The 15,227-nt window shown below is 34.7% G+C and overlaps 2 protein-coding genes across 4 annotated transcripts; one reads left to right on the forward strand and one right to left on the reverse strand.

The window, feature by feature from the left end:
- The first annotated feature begins 720 nt into the window (after positions 1 to 720).
- On the forward strand, positions 721 to 6,900 carry LOC145629189 (putative prolyl 4-hydroxylase 4). Its single transcript, XM_081681729.1, has 7 exons — positions 721 to 970; positions 1,073 to 1,130; positions 1,254 to 1,358; positions 1,936 to 1,993; positions 5,780 to 5,955; positions 6,233 to 6,305; positions 6,388 to 6,900. The coding sequence occupies exons 1-7, from the start codon at positions 831 to 833 to the stop codon at positions 6,675 to 6,677; spliced, it is 900 nt and encodes a 299-aa protein (XP_081537855.1). The 5' UTR covers positions 721 to 830; the 3' UTR covers positions 6,678 to 6,900.
- A 1,382-nt stretch (positions 6,901 to 8,282) lies between these two features.
- LOC145627080 (protein VTE6, chloroplastic-like) lies at positions 8,283 to 15,207 on the reverse strand. Of its 3 annotated transcripts, none has more exons than XR_014111306.1 (7): positions 14,718 to 15,207; positions 12,191 to 12,444; positions 10,595 to 10,718; positions 9,120 to 9,224; positions 8,851 to 8,942; positions 8,616 to 8,715; positions 8,283 to 8,499 (listed from the first exon to the last, which is right to left on the reverse strand). XR_014111306.1 is itself a non-coding variant. In XM_081679479.1 (6 exons), coding segments are annotated over exons 1-6 (1,008 nt in total). In that variant the 5' UTR covers positions 15,150 to 15,207; the 3' UTR covers positions 8,283 to 8,714. The 3 variants fall into 3 exon arrangements, 1 of the variants encoding a protein (XP_081535605.1); XR_014111305.1 differs by having other exon boundaries at positions 8,283 to 8,504; XM_081679479.1 differs by having other exon boundaries at positions 8,283 to 8,715.
- Positions 15,208 to 15,227: the final 20 nt, after the last annotated feature.

Genomic DNA, 15,227 nt, shown 5'->3' on the forward strand with positions numbered 1-15,227 from the left:
AAAATTCATGATATAACTCCCTGAAAAGTGGCGAAAAACAACAACACGAAACAATGGGAAAACAAATTACCTTAATATGATCTTGCAACCTACGACCACCAACACCACCAGGCGAGACGGCCAAAGCAAAAACTACAATAATGCTCACCAGAGCAACAATTGCAGGTGAACAATTGCAGCTGTACAATTGAAGGTGTGAAGATGAAGCTGGATTATGAAGAAGGGACTTCTTCAATTGAAACTCAGGACTAACGGCGTGACTTAACGAAATCTAGGGCCACCTGTATGACGTGTAATTTTTTTTTACTGAAATTGTCAACTGAACATGCCACGTGTTCGTGAGAAACAATCTAGTTTCTCACCGTGAGAAACCTGGGCTAGCTCGATTTTTACTAAACTAAACTTATTTTTACTTAACTAAAATTATTTTTAATGAATTAAATTTATTTTTACTCAATAAATAAATAAAAAATTTATCAATGAACATCACATTTTTCGTAAATAAATCAATATTTATAAGACCTAATTTTTTTAATAATAAAGTTAGTTGATTTATTTCAAAATAATCCTAGTAAGTCTCTAAAAAAAAAAAAAAAAAAAAAAAAATCCTAGTAAGCATCACATTTTCGTATCTTATTTTCACACGACGTGTTGATATTTATTAAGGTACATTTTAAAATATTTTCATCTTCGGCTTCCTGCTTCCATTTTCGAGGAAGTGATTAGAAATTCACAAACTGCTATCTTGAATATTAAACAAGCTAAAAATCAATACTTAATTGATTTCAAAGTTGACTCAAAAATTATAATTTCTTCATCAAATTCTCAACATGAATCGAGGGTTTCTGTCACAAATCATATCCCTATTTTCAATCGTGTTGCTGATCAATGGATCTCTTTGCACGGCCGTGAATTCAGCTCTTTTTAAAATTGACCCTTCTAAAGTCAGGCAAATTTCTTGGAAACCCAGGTCAGTTTTTCTGTGATTTAATCTATTATATGAGAAAAAATTATAATTATTGTTGAATTTGATTGACTAAATTGTGGGTTTATCATTTTTGTTTGAATTAAGGGCATTTGTATATGAGAAATTTCTGACTGATGAAGAATGTGATCATTTGATATCAATTGTAAGTCTCAATCTGATTTATTTTTGAAAAAAAAAAAAAAAAAAATCTATGAAGTTGTACTGCTGTTTTGATTTTTTCTTTATTTATTTATTTTTTTTTTTTTGATTTTTTTATTTCGAATAGGCGAAAAAGGAACTGAAGAGGTCAGCTGTGGCAGATAATGAGTCTGGGGATAGCCAGTTTAGTGAGGTCAGGACAAGCTCCGGCGCCTTTATCAGCAAGGCCAAGGTCTGATTTTACTCTCATTTTTCGGCATTTTGGTGTGATGTATTTTGGTGATTGAATTCGTTGTAGTCGTAAACTTTTAACGATGATTTGTTTAGCTGATTCTGTACCTGATATGAAACTAAGATTGATTGTGCAGTAGATTATGTGATTAGCATTGAAATTTTGAATCCCGGGCAACATTTTGTTTGAAAAACAAGTGATGATGAACACTGTCGATTAGTGGAGCATTGGTTTATTGGGTGTATTAAATGAAGAATGAGTGTTACTATGTAAGAGGATAGGAAAAGTAGAAACTGAGGACAATAGTTGAAGACTAGGGAAAAGAACTGAAGACTGCGATGAAAGCTGTGGGCATAGCCAAAAATTAGTTTGTAGAACGATGAATTATTTGCATTAAAACCGAAAGGCATACATGCGTTGCAAATTGGTATATGGAAAAGAAATCTCTTCTTATATTTAACTGGAGATAGTTTTGAATCTTCAAAAGGGTGGTCTTGCATTGTGGTGGCAATTTAAATATATCCTTATCTTGGACTTTTCATTGCATTCATCTGCATTTTGCCCTATTTCATTTCAGGATGATATTGTTGAACGTATAGAGCAAAAAATTGCAGTCTGGACATTCTTACCACAAGGTTTTCTTTCTCACCCTCTCGTTTGCTATGTGTTAAATTGCATCAGGTTTTGCAATTACTTTTATCTGTAAATGAGCTTAATACCTATGTTATAATAATAGTAGAGGTATGTTTTGCTACTGATCACTGATGTACTACTTATGTTGGTCACTATCTAACATCATGTTGTACCTGCTTTGTGGTGCTGTTAGAGGTGCTTCCATTGCTCTACCATTGCACGTATACCATTGAAACTATTGATTGTGTAATAAGAATTATCTGGAAATATTTGGTTGCGACATTCATCGTTTGTTGATAAGTTGACATATGATGATACTCCCTCCGTCCCTTTTTGATGTGCCTATTTCTCAAAAAATACGATAAGGAGAATAAAGGGAGTAGATGTATATTCTATGGGAAAGATAAAAAGTAGAGAATATGTGTGGGAATAATAAAAGGTAGAGAATATTGTATGGTAAATATAAAACATAAGTAATGATTTTTTTAGGTATATGTGTATTTTGTATTGGAAAGATAAAAAGTAAATACTACCTCCTTTTTTTTTAGTTGACACGTATCCCTTTTTAGGAAGTTTATATTTAATTGACACTTCTCCTTTTTGGGTAAGATTTATAATTTGCATTTACTAGTTTATCTCACTTGCTTATCATTTTCTCTCCTCTCCTTAATATGTCTGTCTAAGTTGTATGCGTCAACTAAATATAAACAGAGGAAGTAATGATTTTGTGCTATTTTTAGAAACATGCACAATATTTTGGGATACCCAAAAAGGAATACAAGCACATTAAATGGGACAATGGGAGTATATTATCTTCGTCTTAGCCATTCATTACTTCATTGCATCAATTTCACTAAAAAGTTAATTTCAGAAATAAAAATAATGATATTAACGGGGATGTCTTAGACTATGCCAGTAAGCTCATTTATGATATTAAATGTTTAAATCACATTCATCTCTCCAGTCCTATATATTTAACGCAGTGTCAATGCTATTTTATCATTATTATTAGCTGCATTTTAGTTGAAATTTAGAATTCGAAATATATTTCATGCATTATATTTTTCTGAAGAAAAAGATGTGTCTTTAATCTATGAGAATATTAGTATAATTAGTTGATTAAATTATGTTTAATGTTTGGAACTTGTTCCCTTGAACCTTTCACATGTTATTTTCTATGCCATAAAGCTTGAATAGAGTGCTGACACTGCACAATTCAACCCATCACCCCTGGCTAGAGATGGCCATGGATCGGATCGGATTCGGATGATGATACATCCAACCCATCACCCGACCCATCCATCCACCCGTTAAATTTATATATATAAAAAATAAAAATAAATATCTTTTTTAATAATTTAATGTCTATTGTAATGTTAGGAATTGACATTTGTTAAAAGGAACAAGTATTAGAAGGATGAATCAAAGTTTTAATAAATTGATCACTTTTTTTTTTAAATCTAGATTTTAATCATGAAAGTGCAAAATTGTATTTATATATTTATTTCACTCGAATAATCACCCGATTCATCCATAGATGACGGATGGATCGGATGTGGATGTAGAAAAATCAGGTGATGGATGGATCGTTGGTGGATGGAGGTGGATGAAGGATCACCGACCCACCTCCGATCCATGGCCATCTCTAGCCAGGGGGGAGAGGGGCAGGGTGGGGGGGGGGGGGGTAGGTTAATTAGAAGGAATCATCAGTAATCCCCCTTGCATGGACTAAAGTTTCATGTGTTTAGATAAAAAACATGTTTGGGGAAAGTTTATTTTGTTTCCTTACAAGGGAAGTTATAGAGGAAGAGGAAAGTGGCAATAGAAGGGGAGACCGGGAGAAGATGGATGAGAGTGCAAACTTGCATGGTTGCTGCATTGTGTGTGTTGTTGGCGAGGTGGGAAGCAGGGAGTGCTGCATGGAAGATAAGGGTGTTGGCGAGTGGTAGGCTGTTGTATACATGCGTGGTGTGGGTTTTGGGTGTGAGATGTGTAATGTTGTGTGTTGGTGCTGCACTGCTTTGCTGTGTGGTTGGTATGACTGGATGGTAGCAAGGACTGGGGCGAGACGTGCTACGGCTTTTGTTGTGTTTGTGGACAGCAAGGACAGAGTGCAGAGGGCCTGTGCATTTAAGGGAGAAGCATGAGTGTTGTTGGTGCAGCGTTTTGTGGGGTGCTGTGGCCTGACTGGCAGCGGGGGGGGGGGGGGGGGGGTGTTCAAGGGCTGTGAGTCGAGTGAGTTAAATTGGATTGGGGCAGTGGTGTGGGTTAGTGCAACAATGAGGTGGGGCAGCACTCAGTTTGCTTGCTAGCTGCTGTTTCTGTAATGTGTGGTGAGTGGTGGCGAGAGAGATAGAGGCAGGGGCTGTTAGGACGTAGCCTAACAGCAAGGGTTGGGTGGCATGTTGCTGCAGAAGGTAGAATGTTGGTGAAGTCTAGAAGTTGCTTGTTTACAATTGGCAAAGTAAAGCGCATTTTAAGCTCTTTTGCAAGCATATGTTCTCCAATTTGATGAGCTTGAGTTTCTTGATCGATGATATCGTTGACTCAACCCTTCAAACACTCACCTACACAAGCAGATAGAACCAAGGGAGAACAGAATAAAACATTAATAAAATAAAATGAACAAAGTGAATAAAGATGAGAGACGATTCAAGCAATTTAAATGTGGAAAGTTACTCTATAAAATTTACATAAATAAATAGAAAAAATCAGATGAAAGAAACGATAATCAACAATGCGCAACTAGTTAAACACCTAAACTTATTAAGGCTACAAATCGTAAAATTCATGAAAACCAAACAATATACTACCTCCGTTTCATATTATTTGCAACGATTGGACATTTTTTTCCTCTACTTTATGTCAATCAGTGTAAATAATATGAAACGGAGGTAGTAATAAGATAAGACTAAAAATAAATAAATAATTAATTAAAAAAAAAAAATCACTTGAGCAACTTAATTTAGAAATTAAAAATAAATGACCTAAGGGAAATAAAGGCCCGAAAATTTAGCGGATAATTAACTCTCACTATTTCCTAATCACTAGCTATGTGTGACATAAATGTCTCTTATTACTTTATTAGAGAGGAGAGGAAATGGCTGTTAAGAGTAGAAAGGGAAAAAATGTGGTTTCACCTCCTTTTAAAAGAAAAAATATATGATTTTGAGAAAACTATTTTCCACCTTTGGAAAGATTAATTTCCACCTTTTATATATTGAACAAATGGATAATGGTAATTCATTTTCCCAGAAATTGTTTTCAAGTCAAAACAAATGGAGCCTAATATCAGAAGTCACACTGGAATCTTTTAAGTGGTTGTTGATATATCGTTTCAAAGAACAAATTTTCATGTAGATCAGATTTGTACAAAGGATGGTGGAAGTCATCTTGTATCGTTTTAACGTCACTCCCATCCCCTTATAAGTCACTGCATACGCCTTCACTAGGATCACTCATAATACATAGAAGTCACCTCTTCAGTCTTCATATAAATTGTCACCCAAGTCTCAACATGTTTTGATATTGTCTAGGCATGCTTATTGGAATTAAATCTTATGGCATCAGCTGTCTCATCATTTCTCAATGGTGCTTCGTATCTAGGTTTCATAAGTTGAATTTAGTTACTTACTGAGACTTGATACAAATAAAATGTGATTGCATGTTTGCTTGAGTTGAAAATCTTTTTCAAATTTGGGCTTCGTGTTTATCTGTCTGTGTCTTTGCATTAGATATAATAATTAAAAGCAAATAAGGTACCTATTTTCCCCCTTTCAAATTCTTAGAGAATGGCGAGGACATACAAGTTCTTAGATACGAGGAAGGACAGAAGTATGAGGCTCACTATGATTACTTTGTTGATAAAGTTAACATTGCTCGTGGTGGCCATCGTTATGCAACCGTTCTTATGTATCTATCAGATGTTATGAAAGGCGGTGAGACTGTGTTTCCACATGCAGAGGTTAGTTGATCTTTACTTTCTTTAATAAATGCACTACAAGCTTTCTTACAGGTTTTTAATGTTATGCAATGTTTCAAGCCCTCTATTTGTGCTTATTACTTACTGTAAAGTTTGTGCGCAGCATTTTCTTTTCTTGAGAAGTCTAAATTGTAGAATTGTAGTAAAATTGACAAGTTCTGTTTCAATGAGCCAGGGTCTGGTTTTAAGAGATTATTTTTGGGCCGTAAATTATTGACTTAATATGTATTTAATTTTGACTTGTTACTACTATGGACAGTTGTCAGAACGTCAAAAGGCAGCTATTGCAGCAAATGATGATTTGTCTGAGTGTGGAAAGAAAGGCATTGCAGGTATGCTCCTAACATCTTACTAAGAATGTTATTTCTGGGATTATTCTTGCCCTATCTTATGAATATTTTCAAATTTATTCAGTGAAACCAAAGAAAGGGGATGCTCTTTTGTTCTTCAGTCTGTCTCCAAATGCTGTACCTGACCAGATGAGTCTCCACGGAGGCTGTCCTGTGATTGAGGGTGAGAAATGGTCTGCCACCAAGTGGATTCATGTTGATAATTTTGACAAAATCCTCACGGATGGTTGTAGTGATCGCAATCAAAATTGTGAGAGATGGGCTGCGCTTGGTGAGTGCACTAGGAACCCGGAATATATGGTGGGAACTGCTCAGCTTCCAGGTTACTGTCGAAGAAGTTGCAATGTCTGTTAGTTTGGCTGGTCTATAATTTTGCAGTGTGAGGCTGTTGTAATGTTGCTGTTACATTCTTTATCCTCACGGAGTTATTACCTTGTTCCATATTTTCCTCGAAAGTTTTGGACATGCAATGACATCTTTGTGAGAAACAAGTTATAGGTTGTCCTGTAATTTCTTTTCTAATATATACACTGTAATTTATTTATTTTTTTAAAAAAAATAGCTTTATACATCGATAGCAGTTTCTTGTTGCAATTTCTGTTATGAACCCGTTTATAACTTCCTCTGGTGAGCTCGTTACACTCCTTCGGAGCACAGTTTTAAGCACTTGTAAACTACTAATAGATCTCTCGAATAGAGGACAAATCAAAGGCAACAACAAAGAAAAGGACATTGCTCCATTAAAGTTTCAAACAAGCAATGAGATCGTTGAGTTTCATATGGTCTTGATCATATAATTTGTGATTTAGGGATGAGGATTATGTTACGAACTTAACCAAGTTACACATGTACTTGAAAATAAAATTGATTGACAGTTACATAGTTTGTTATCCATAATTAATTTAAATTAATCATGATGTACTCTAGTCCATATTCTTCTTTGTTCTGGTTTCAACATCTATTACCATTTGTCCATCTGTATATTCTCTGCCCTGTTGCAAGGACTTTGATCACCTTAACTTGGAAGCTCTAGTATGCCCTAGGCTATCCAGTCCATCAAACTGAACTAGTTTCTTTCTATCTTCCTTGCTTGTAAATTAGTTGGAGCGTTTTGTGAAAGTAAAGATCGAGATTTTAGCTAATTCCTTTATGAATCTTATTCCTAAGCCATAGTACTACCATCCTTGTACATTTCAAGGTCCATTGAAGGTTCAAATCACGTACTCCCTCCGTCCCCGATTGATAGTCACTTTTGCTAAAAAAATCACGGGAATTAAGGAGAAATAAAGAAAGTACATTGAAAAAGTAAATTTACATTGGGTATGCAAAAAAAAAACAGAGAGAAAAAATAATTAAAGTACATGGGAAAGTAAAAATTTACATGAAAAAGTTAAATTTGCACAAATATTTTTGCAAATGTTAGAGAATTTTGGTAAAAAAAATAATATTAATGGTACTTGAAAAAAGCAAATGTGACTAACATTTTAAGTCACCAAAAATGGCAAAAGTGACTATCAATCGGGGATTGAGGGAGTATTATACACCGATGAAAGATTTTAATTAACATTATTTTTTAATTATGTATGGTTATATGTTTCATATGTTCTATATGATTATTTAATTGTCTTTCACCTGTCTAACCTACTCACATAACATATGAAGATTAAGATAAGGAAAAGGGGATCCAGTTGAGGAAAACGACTACAAAAACCCCTCAAACAATTTAATTCCTAAACCATGGGGATATGGGGTGGAAAGCGATGCAATTACTCCACCTGGTCTAGGCTCTTTTCTAAGTACCTTAAAAGTTGGATTCCCTCAAGTTAACCATCCAATACTTGAGTTCAATATTTCAGATATGCTTCGCTCTTTATCCTCATACAGAGTATATCATCGTTATCAAAGAGGAATTATCCATCAATCAAGAGAATATTTGTGTGCGATGAACATCGTTGAGCATACAATAAACAAAATAAACTCATATACCGATGCCAATAAAAATTTAGTGATGTTTATACGTACAAGCTATATAACTAGACAGCTAAGTTGGCATTGGACTTGCTTTGCACTCAACATGACATTAGTTTATGAAGAAACTCATACAAAGTGATTATCAGTCACTATATTTCCCCAATGCACGAACTTGTGAGAACTCTATGCTTCTCATTTTGAACCTCTGCACTGAAAATGTTATCATAGTGCGGCAAAAACAAGGGAATTGGCGTTTTCAAGTATAGTTTGCACTTCATCTCTCTTGATTATCAATAGAAATGAGGATTTTCCAAACTGTACCTGGATCGGTTGGATTTCTTCCATCTTCAAGAAATGTTCGATCTACACATCTCCATCTCTAGACATTTATGTCACCTATTTTTCTCTCCTTAAAATCATTCTGTTCACCAGAGACATGTATTTCACTTGAGTTAATTTTTTGAATGACTGAAGCATAAAATCATCATCAAATGTATCTAATATTACTGTAAGATAACACTGCAGTCAAGCTAGATTGAGGGTTTAGTATATTAACCAGAGCCAGCTACGATTCAGAACTTGTTGAAACAGGATTGCCAAGATGCTACCCATGGATATATTAATGATGTTGACAGCATCATTGTTAAGCTGCAAAAACGGAAGTTCTAACAGGTATGAGATATTTCGGGTTAATTTAATCAACAGCTGGCTTCGTCCCCTTCTAGCACAGGACCAAATTGAATTTGTAACCCGTTGTAAAATCTGGAAACATAAGAACTCAAGGAATAGCATAAAACTAACACATAGCCTAAATTGGAAGCTTACCCATTGAAATCCTTCCTTCTCTTGAAACAAAGCACCAATTATACTTTCACCGAAATTAGCAATCTGAGAGGCTAATATGCAGATAACTGCTCCAGTTAAATTTATCTGCTTCCAAGAAAACAAGAGCATCAATTAACCAATTGAAAAGCTCAATCAAAATTCAAGTTATACTGATCTTATATATTTGCTCCATCGCATAAAATTCTTCACTTTTAGGAATAGAGATATTTAATAGTGTTATATTCGATATAAAAAAATTGGTAGTTAACAAAGAGGGAAAAAGGGAAAAGAATAGTGTGTTGGAATGGAGAGAAAATGATCTTTATGGGATGGGGAAAGAAACAGGTAGAATGATACTTTAAATTTTTGCCTTGGAACTTAAGCAGAAGTTTACTTTGAGACACTGTATAATAGTACGAGCAAATTCATAGATGGGATGGAGGAAATCTTAAGTTAATTTGTAACCAACAATTAGTTAGATAAGTAATGAAGTCATCAGCAACAATGAAATATCAGAAGTCTGCTTTTGCAGGCAATTTTAAACACAATTAGTTCTCAATAGCTCCTTTCATTTTCTAGACTACATCCACAACCACAAAAATGATTGGTAAACACATGAATTCTCAAAGATATTGTGAACTGAAACAAGAAACTTAATAATCATACAATGTCAAATTAATCCCCCCCCCCCCCCCCCCTCTCTCTCTCCCACTTCAGTTTATTTCATGCCTGTCAACACAACTTTGACAATAAGCATCAATAATAAACTATAAGTAATAATTATTAAAAACAGTTTACTTTGATGATATGTATCGAGACGAGTCTATTTTTTATTACGTATAAATCACATAGTCAAAAGAGTGTATGAATAGTGTCAAAATGAAACTGAGTAAAGCAGAGGCAGTAAATAAGAACAAAATCGATAATGATGATCACTAATATATAATCAAAGCACTTCTTAACAAAAAAAACAAGGAAACACTCTCCCTACTTATCTGCCATCACCTCAAATTTGTGTAGTTGTAGTTCATAAGCAAGGGTTTCATTTTAAAGCATACACTTCTCACTCATTAAGTTACACCCAATACAGGTGCTCAAATTTGAAGCTCCCCACACAGCCCCTCTTAATCGATAATGACAGTGTCCAATTACACAGCCAAATTCTTAGCAGCCATGAAGAGTAAAAAGAACTCATCATAGTCCCCCTCCCCACTGGAATTCGCTGAGCATGGCTCGGTCATGAATTTGATTTACTTTAGTCAAAGTCATATCTATTGGAGAGAAATTAAGGATAAAATTTTCTGAATCTTATATGGTGCACACATAATAGATTAAACATTAATGGGAAAATCTTGCCCTAGTGGAAAGTTGCTATCCTTATGTAGGCAAGCCTTGTAAAAGCAAATTATCGTGTAATACTTTAAACACAGTTATCTATAGTAAGCGTCTAGCTTATTTAAAGTAGAAAGGAGAACCTGGCCATTAAGACAACCAACAATGGCAAGCAAAATTGAAGCTAGAAGCCCAGCAATGGTTCCCTCAACACTTACAGCACCTTCTGTCCCTCTAGGAACAACTTTGAATGTAGTGACCAGATACCTGCTCATATACACTGGGTAAGTATTTAGAAAACTTAAAACTCACACATTATGATCACATCAAATTGTACAGGTAAACTTGTAAACAATTATATCCAAATGACAATAATATGATTCGGTGATTGGTATTACAAATCTCTTTCATTAGAACTCCACGTACAAATAAACAGCTTACTGATTTCTAATGAAATTGTTTTGCTATATTTAATACTTATTTTTGTTTGAACACTAATTTGCTAACATAAACTTATTTTAACTGAAGTATATTAATTTTGCAAGAGCTTAATCATCTACGAAGTATGGAGCAAGTTGAAAAGAAAAAGCCTGTAAAACACCTAATATCCTAAGAATCAATAGTGAATATAAAAAAGATTAAGAACCCAAACAGATTTTCTGGCTAAAAAAAAGGAGAGAGAGAGAATAACATATATATTTGGTTTGTAATTGAATCTAAAAATAGCTCACCACTTAACTATAGATCATCTATAATTAAGTCTCTTTCCATTTCTCTTTATTCCCATCTCTGACTTATGGGTCAGGAGAGAACTAAAACCTTTGTAAATTCAGATAAAATTATACGGTTATATAGCTCTTGATACTAAATATTTTCTTAAAATATTGGTTTGAACGAAATGTACCTATAATCTGAAATTATGAACTCCGCTTGATGACTTTAGACATTCTCATTTAATAATTAAAAATAATATAGGTCAATTAAACGACATGTAGGAGTAACTGTGATCTACATTCTCTTCCATGTCTGTAATTTAAATGGTCATGTTATAAACCATAATGTTAGTCTATAGCAATCGGTGTCAAATTAGTTTAGTGACCCAATGTGATACTGTGAACAGCTGAGCACATTACGCCATTAAAGTATTTGACATTATTCTAACTTCAGTTCAATAATATGTTGTCACTAGATGTCCTATATTCTGAAGAAAGGTATGTTTCTTAGTAGTGGTGCTCAACATAATTTTGTTTAACGATCTAGGAATGCTTCATCTTTTAGGACGTTTAGGATATCTACTCTTTTATGCCTGAATCCTACTTGAAATTTCAGTGTGTATTCATTTATTTTTTTACAGAGAAAGGAAATCGTGCATGCCTGACTTGGAATAGTGACTATTTGTCAATTACCATAGCTTCTTTTAAAAAGAATTCAATGTGTTTATTATCTTCCTACAATTGTGACTTGTGAGTATAAGTATTTCTTTATTGACAAAGCCATGGTATTATATTCTGGAAAAATCAGGGGCATTAATAGGCGTAGAATGTGAATCTCAAGCCATCAGAAAACATCTTATAAAAAAGCACCAGCTTTCCCAAGCCATCAGAAAACATCTTATACAATAACACCAGCATTCCAGCAGACTGAAGCAAACCAAGTTTACACATAAACTGTTGTATATTAATTGAGTCCAAAAAATAAAAATAAAAAGATAATTGATGTATACAGAATAAAATACTTACGTTGTTTTGCCATATGCCTTCCCTATCTCACTAGAGACGGTATCACTCAGCTTAGTGCAGAAGCTGGCAACAAAGCCAAGTTTCCAAAGCTGAGAAAGTTCCTTCCCTCCTATTCCATATATCGAAAGAATAGCACAAACACAACCAGCTGCACTAGAACCAATTACACTACCTGGCCCTCTTCTTCCTTTCTTCTTTTCTGCAACCCCTTCAGCTTCCTTCTGTGCCATCTTGACCTTGGTTGCTAAAGTTCCCTAATGTAGGTTAAATTATAAATCTCAAAATATGTGGGAAGGAAAGAATATAAGAAAAAAAAATCCTTTCAATCAGAAATTAAGATAGCGAACATGACACAGCAAAGCTCTTAAATTTAATGAATTTATGTCTTTTTCATCCTCCCTAATCCACACCCCCAAACAAAACTGCCCATTTCTTCCAAAGAACATTAGTCCATGCCTATAGTAGGTCCTACTATTTTCCAAAAACCTTAAACAATGTAAAAGGAAACTCCCGAAGTGGAAAAATACGAATGAGAAAGAAATGTAAATTGTGAAATGTCCCTCTCCACTCTCCAGAGGACCTTCATCTGTTTTCTTATAAACTATCAAGTTTGGATATCCAAAGTCAAAGTTGGTGGAATTATTGACTAAATTGAATGCCACTTTAAAAATCCATCACACAGCTAAACGGTTCTTTATATTATACATGAGTCATGGCCCCAGAAACAATGAATAATTGATGCTAAAGTGAGGGGAGGAGGAACGTTGGGGAAATTATGTTAAGAAAGTCCACCAGTTTGTGTAATCCTAGAATTTCCAATGAAATCTACTAAAAGAAATTGTAGTAGGAAACAAACACCGTCGATTTCATTCTATCCCACAACAAAGCTAATGAAGATAATTATATAATGAACTACTTGTGCACAGTACCAATGACCTACTAGCAGGATATGAAATTTGAGATGCTAATATACCCCAAAATAACTTTGCATCAAAGGGCAGACAACAAGAAGTTGTAAGAAATTGTATCGAAACTCTTTGTTAAATCGCCAAGTATGGTATCACTGGTACAGCCTACATATTATTTAAGCACAATAGATTTCACCCATAAATATTGATAAGTCCATCACATTCTTGCATTGAAGGGTAAAAACAAAAATATGAAAGATCTTTTAGACCATGTTTTCAATAAGTACAGACGTATAGTATAGTTTGCACAACCTTCCATCTATTAAAGACAAAAGTTAGGCTTAACCCGAGCGACAAAGAATGGCCTTGAGCCCTTGATTAAGAATACCTGCCAAAGTACCTCTGAACACATAATTCTTCCATGGCCAACCAAATTTTAAATTTTGAACTCACTTGCATTTGCCTATACCCAAAATTCAGTGTCCTGATCAGCAATTACTTGTCTTAAAGTTGCATGTTGTCTCATTGTAGCTGCTAATTATTAAACAAGAAATTAAATTAGATGCAATGAAGTCGTATGTCAGAAGGGTGTGATCCCGACTTCTGATGTAAAGCAGCCATGAGAAACACTACCAGGAAAGCTGCTTGGGGAAACAATAATGATGTTTTGATAGGGAAAATCCAATGGATCCATCAGCATCTTCATTCATCAATTTGTTCACATGAGGATTTTAATTCACCAAATGAATGTAGCTGCTAAATTAGATAGGTTGTGATAGAGAATTAGATCAATCTATTATGGTTTGTAATTCTCTCAGAACACGATAACACGTTCAGTATGGTTCATGAACTGATAACCTCAAAATCCATTTATCTTTGAAGCATTAAAAGCATAGTTATGCTATCTATAATCCAGGATAGGGTGGGACTAAAGGTATGTACAAAATCATAAACTCTCAATGTAGATTTCTGATTCAAACGAACCTTATGGACCGAGTAATAAGACTTATATTTATTTGAGAGACAGACATCTGGAGACTCCAAATCCCAAAATCGAATACAAATGACAATCCATATCATTGTATACTGAAATCCTATAATTCTTCTTTGCTTACAAGCAGGGCTATTTCATTGATTTGTTCAGGATCAAAAGGTTAGCATGCAGAATAACAAATGCTATCCATCAAACTATCTACCTAGATAAGTTTACCAAATTTGATAATTTTCAACTCAAAAGCGTCACAATCCAGTCGATCACAAACAAATGCAGGTGAAACACTAGACAACCCGAGTTCCATCCATGCCTCGGCGCCTCACCTTGATAAAAATATATACGCATTTCATCCTACATCTAGCAGTAACAGACATGCTATTCACGAATTTTTGCAGTAAATCAGCAACCATCAACCATATCATATTGAAAAACTAAGAAGGCAATCAATGCAGACTCAACAAGATCTTCATTATATAACCCAAACACATAAATTACAACAACACCCAAAACCTGAAAATCAATCTAAAAATTGAACCCATGATTCCAAATTCCAAAATTTAACCAATTAATTTGAAATTTCGAAATGGGATGATTAAATTAAAACAGAAGAAAAATAAAAACTTACAAAAACAAAGTAAGTGGCAACAAGAAGAAAACCAGGAGGACCAAAAGAGCGCCATGTAAGAGTACCCAACAAGAAAGCAGCAGCAATGCCGGAGATAGAAAGTCCTGAGACCAAAATCGGAGAACCCAGAACGAAGATGACTACATTGGAGAGTACGGCGGATTTCCAAGTGGCAAGGTTTGATTGGACGAGGTTGATTGCACCTGAGAGTGGAGCAACTAGGTCAGTTGGAGATGATTTTGCAGTCAGAAATTCAGCCATTTTTGTGGGTTGTGATAATTTATGGTAGATTTGATGATTTTTGTTGGGTTTTTGAGTGGGATTTGGATTGAAGGTGGAGAAGAAGGTGGATTTGTTTGGGTTGCTTGGGAAGGTTTTGGAAATGGAGTTGGATAAAGAGGATGTTGTGATCAACGCTAGTGTTATAGCCATGATTGCGGAGTTGCAGTTGACTTGCGTTCGAGGAGAATAGAATAATAGCTGAGTTTGTTTAATTAATTGGTTGTTGAT

Source organism: Chenopodium album, chromosome 4 (genome assembly GCF_948465745.1).
Source record: "Chenopodium album chromosome 4, dcCheAlbu1.1, whole genome shotgun sequence".
NCBI lineage: Eukaryota > Viridiplantae > Streptophyta > Magnoliopsida > Caryophyllales > Amaranthaceae > Chenopodium > Chenopodium album.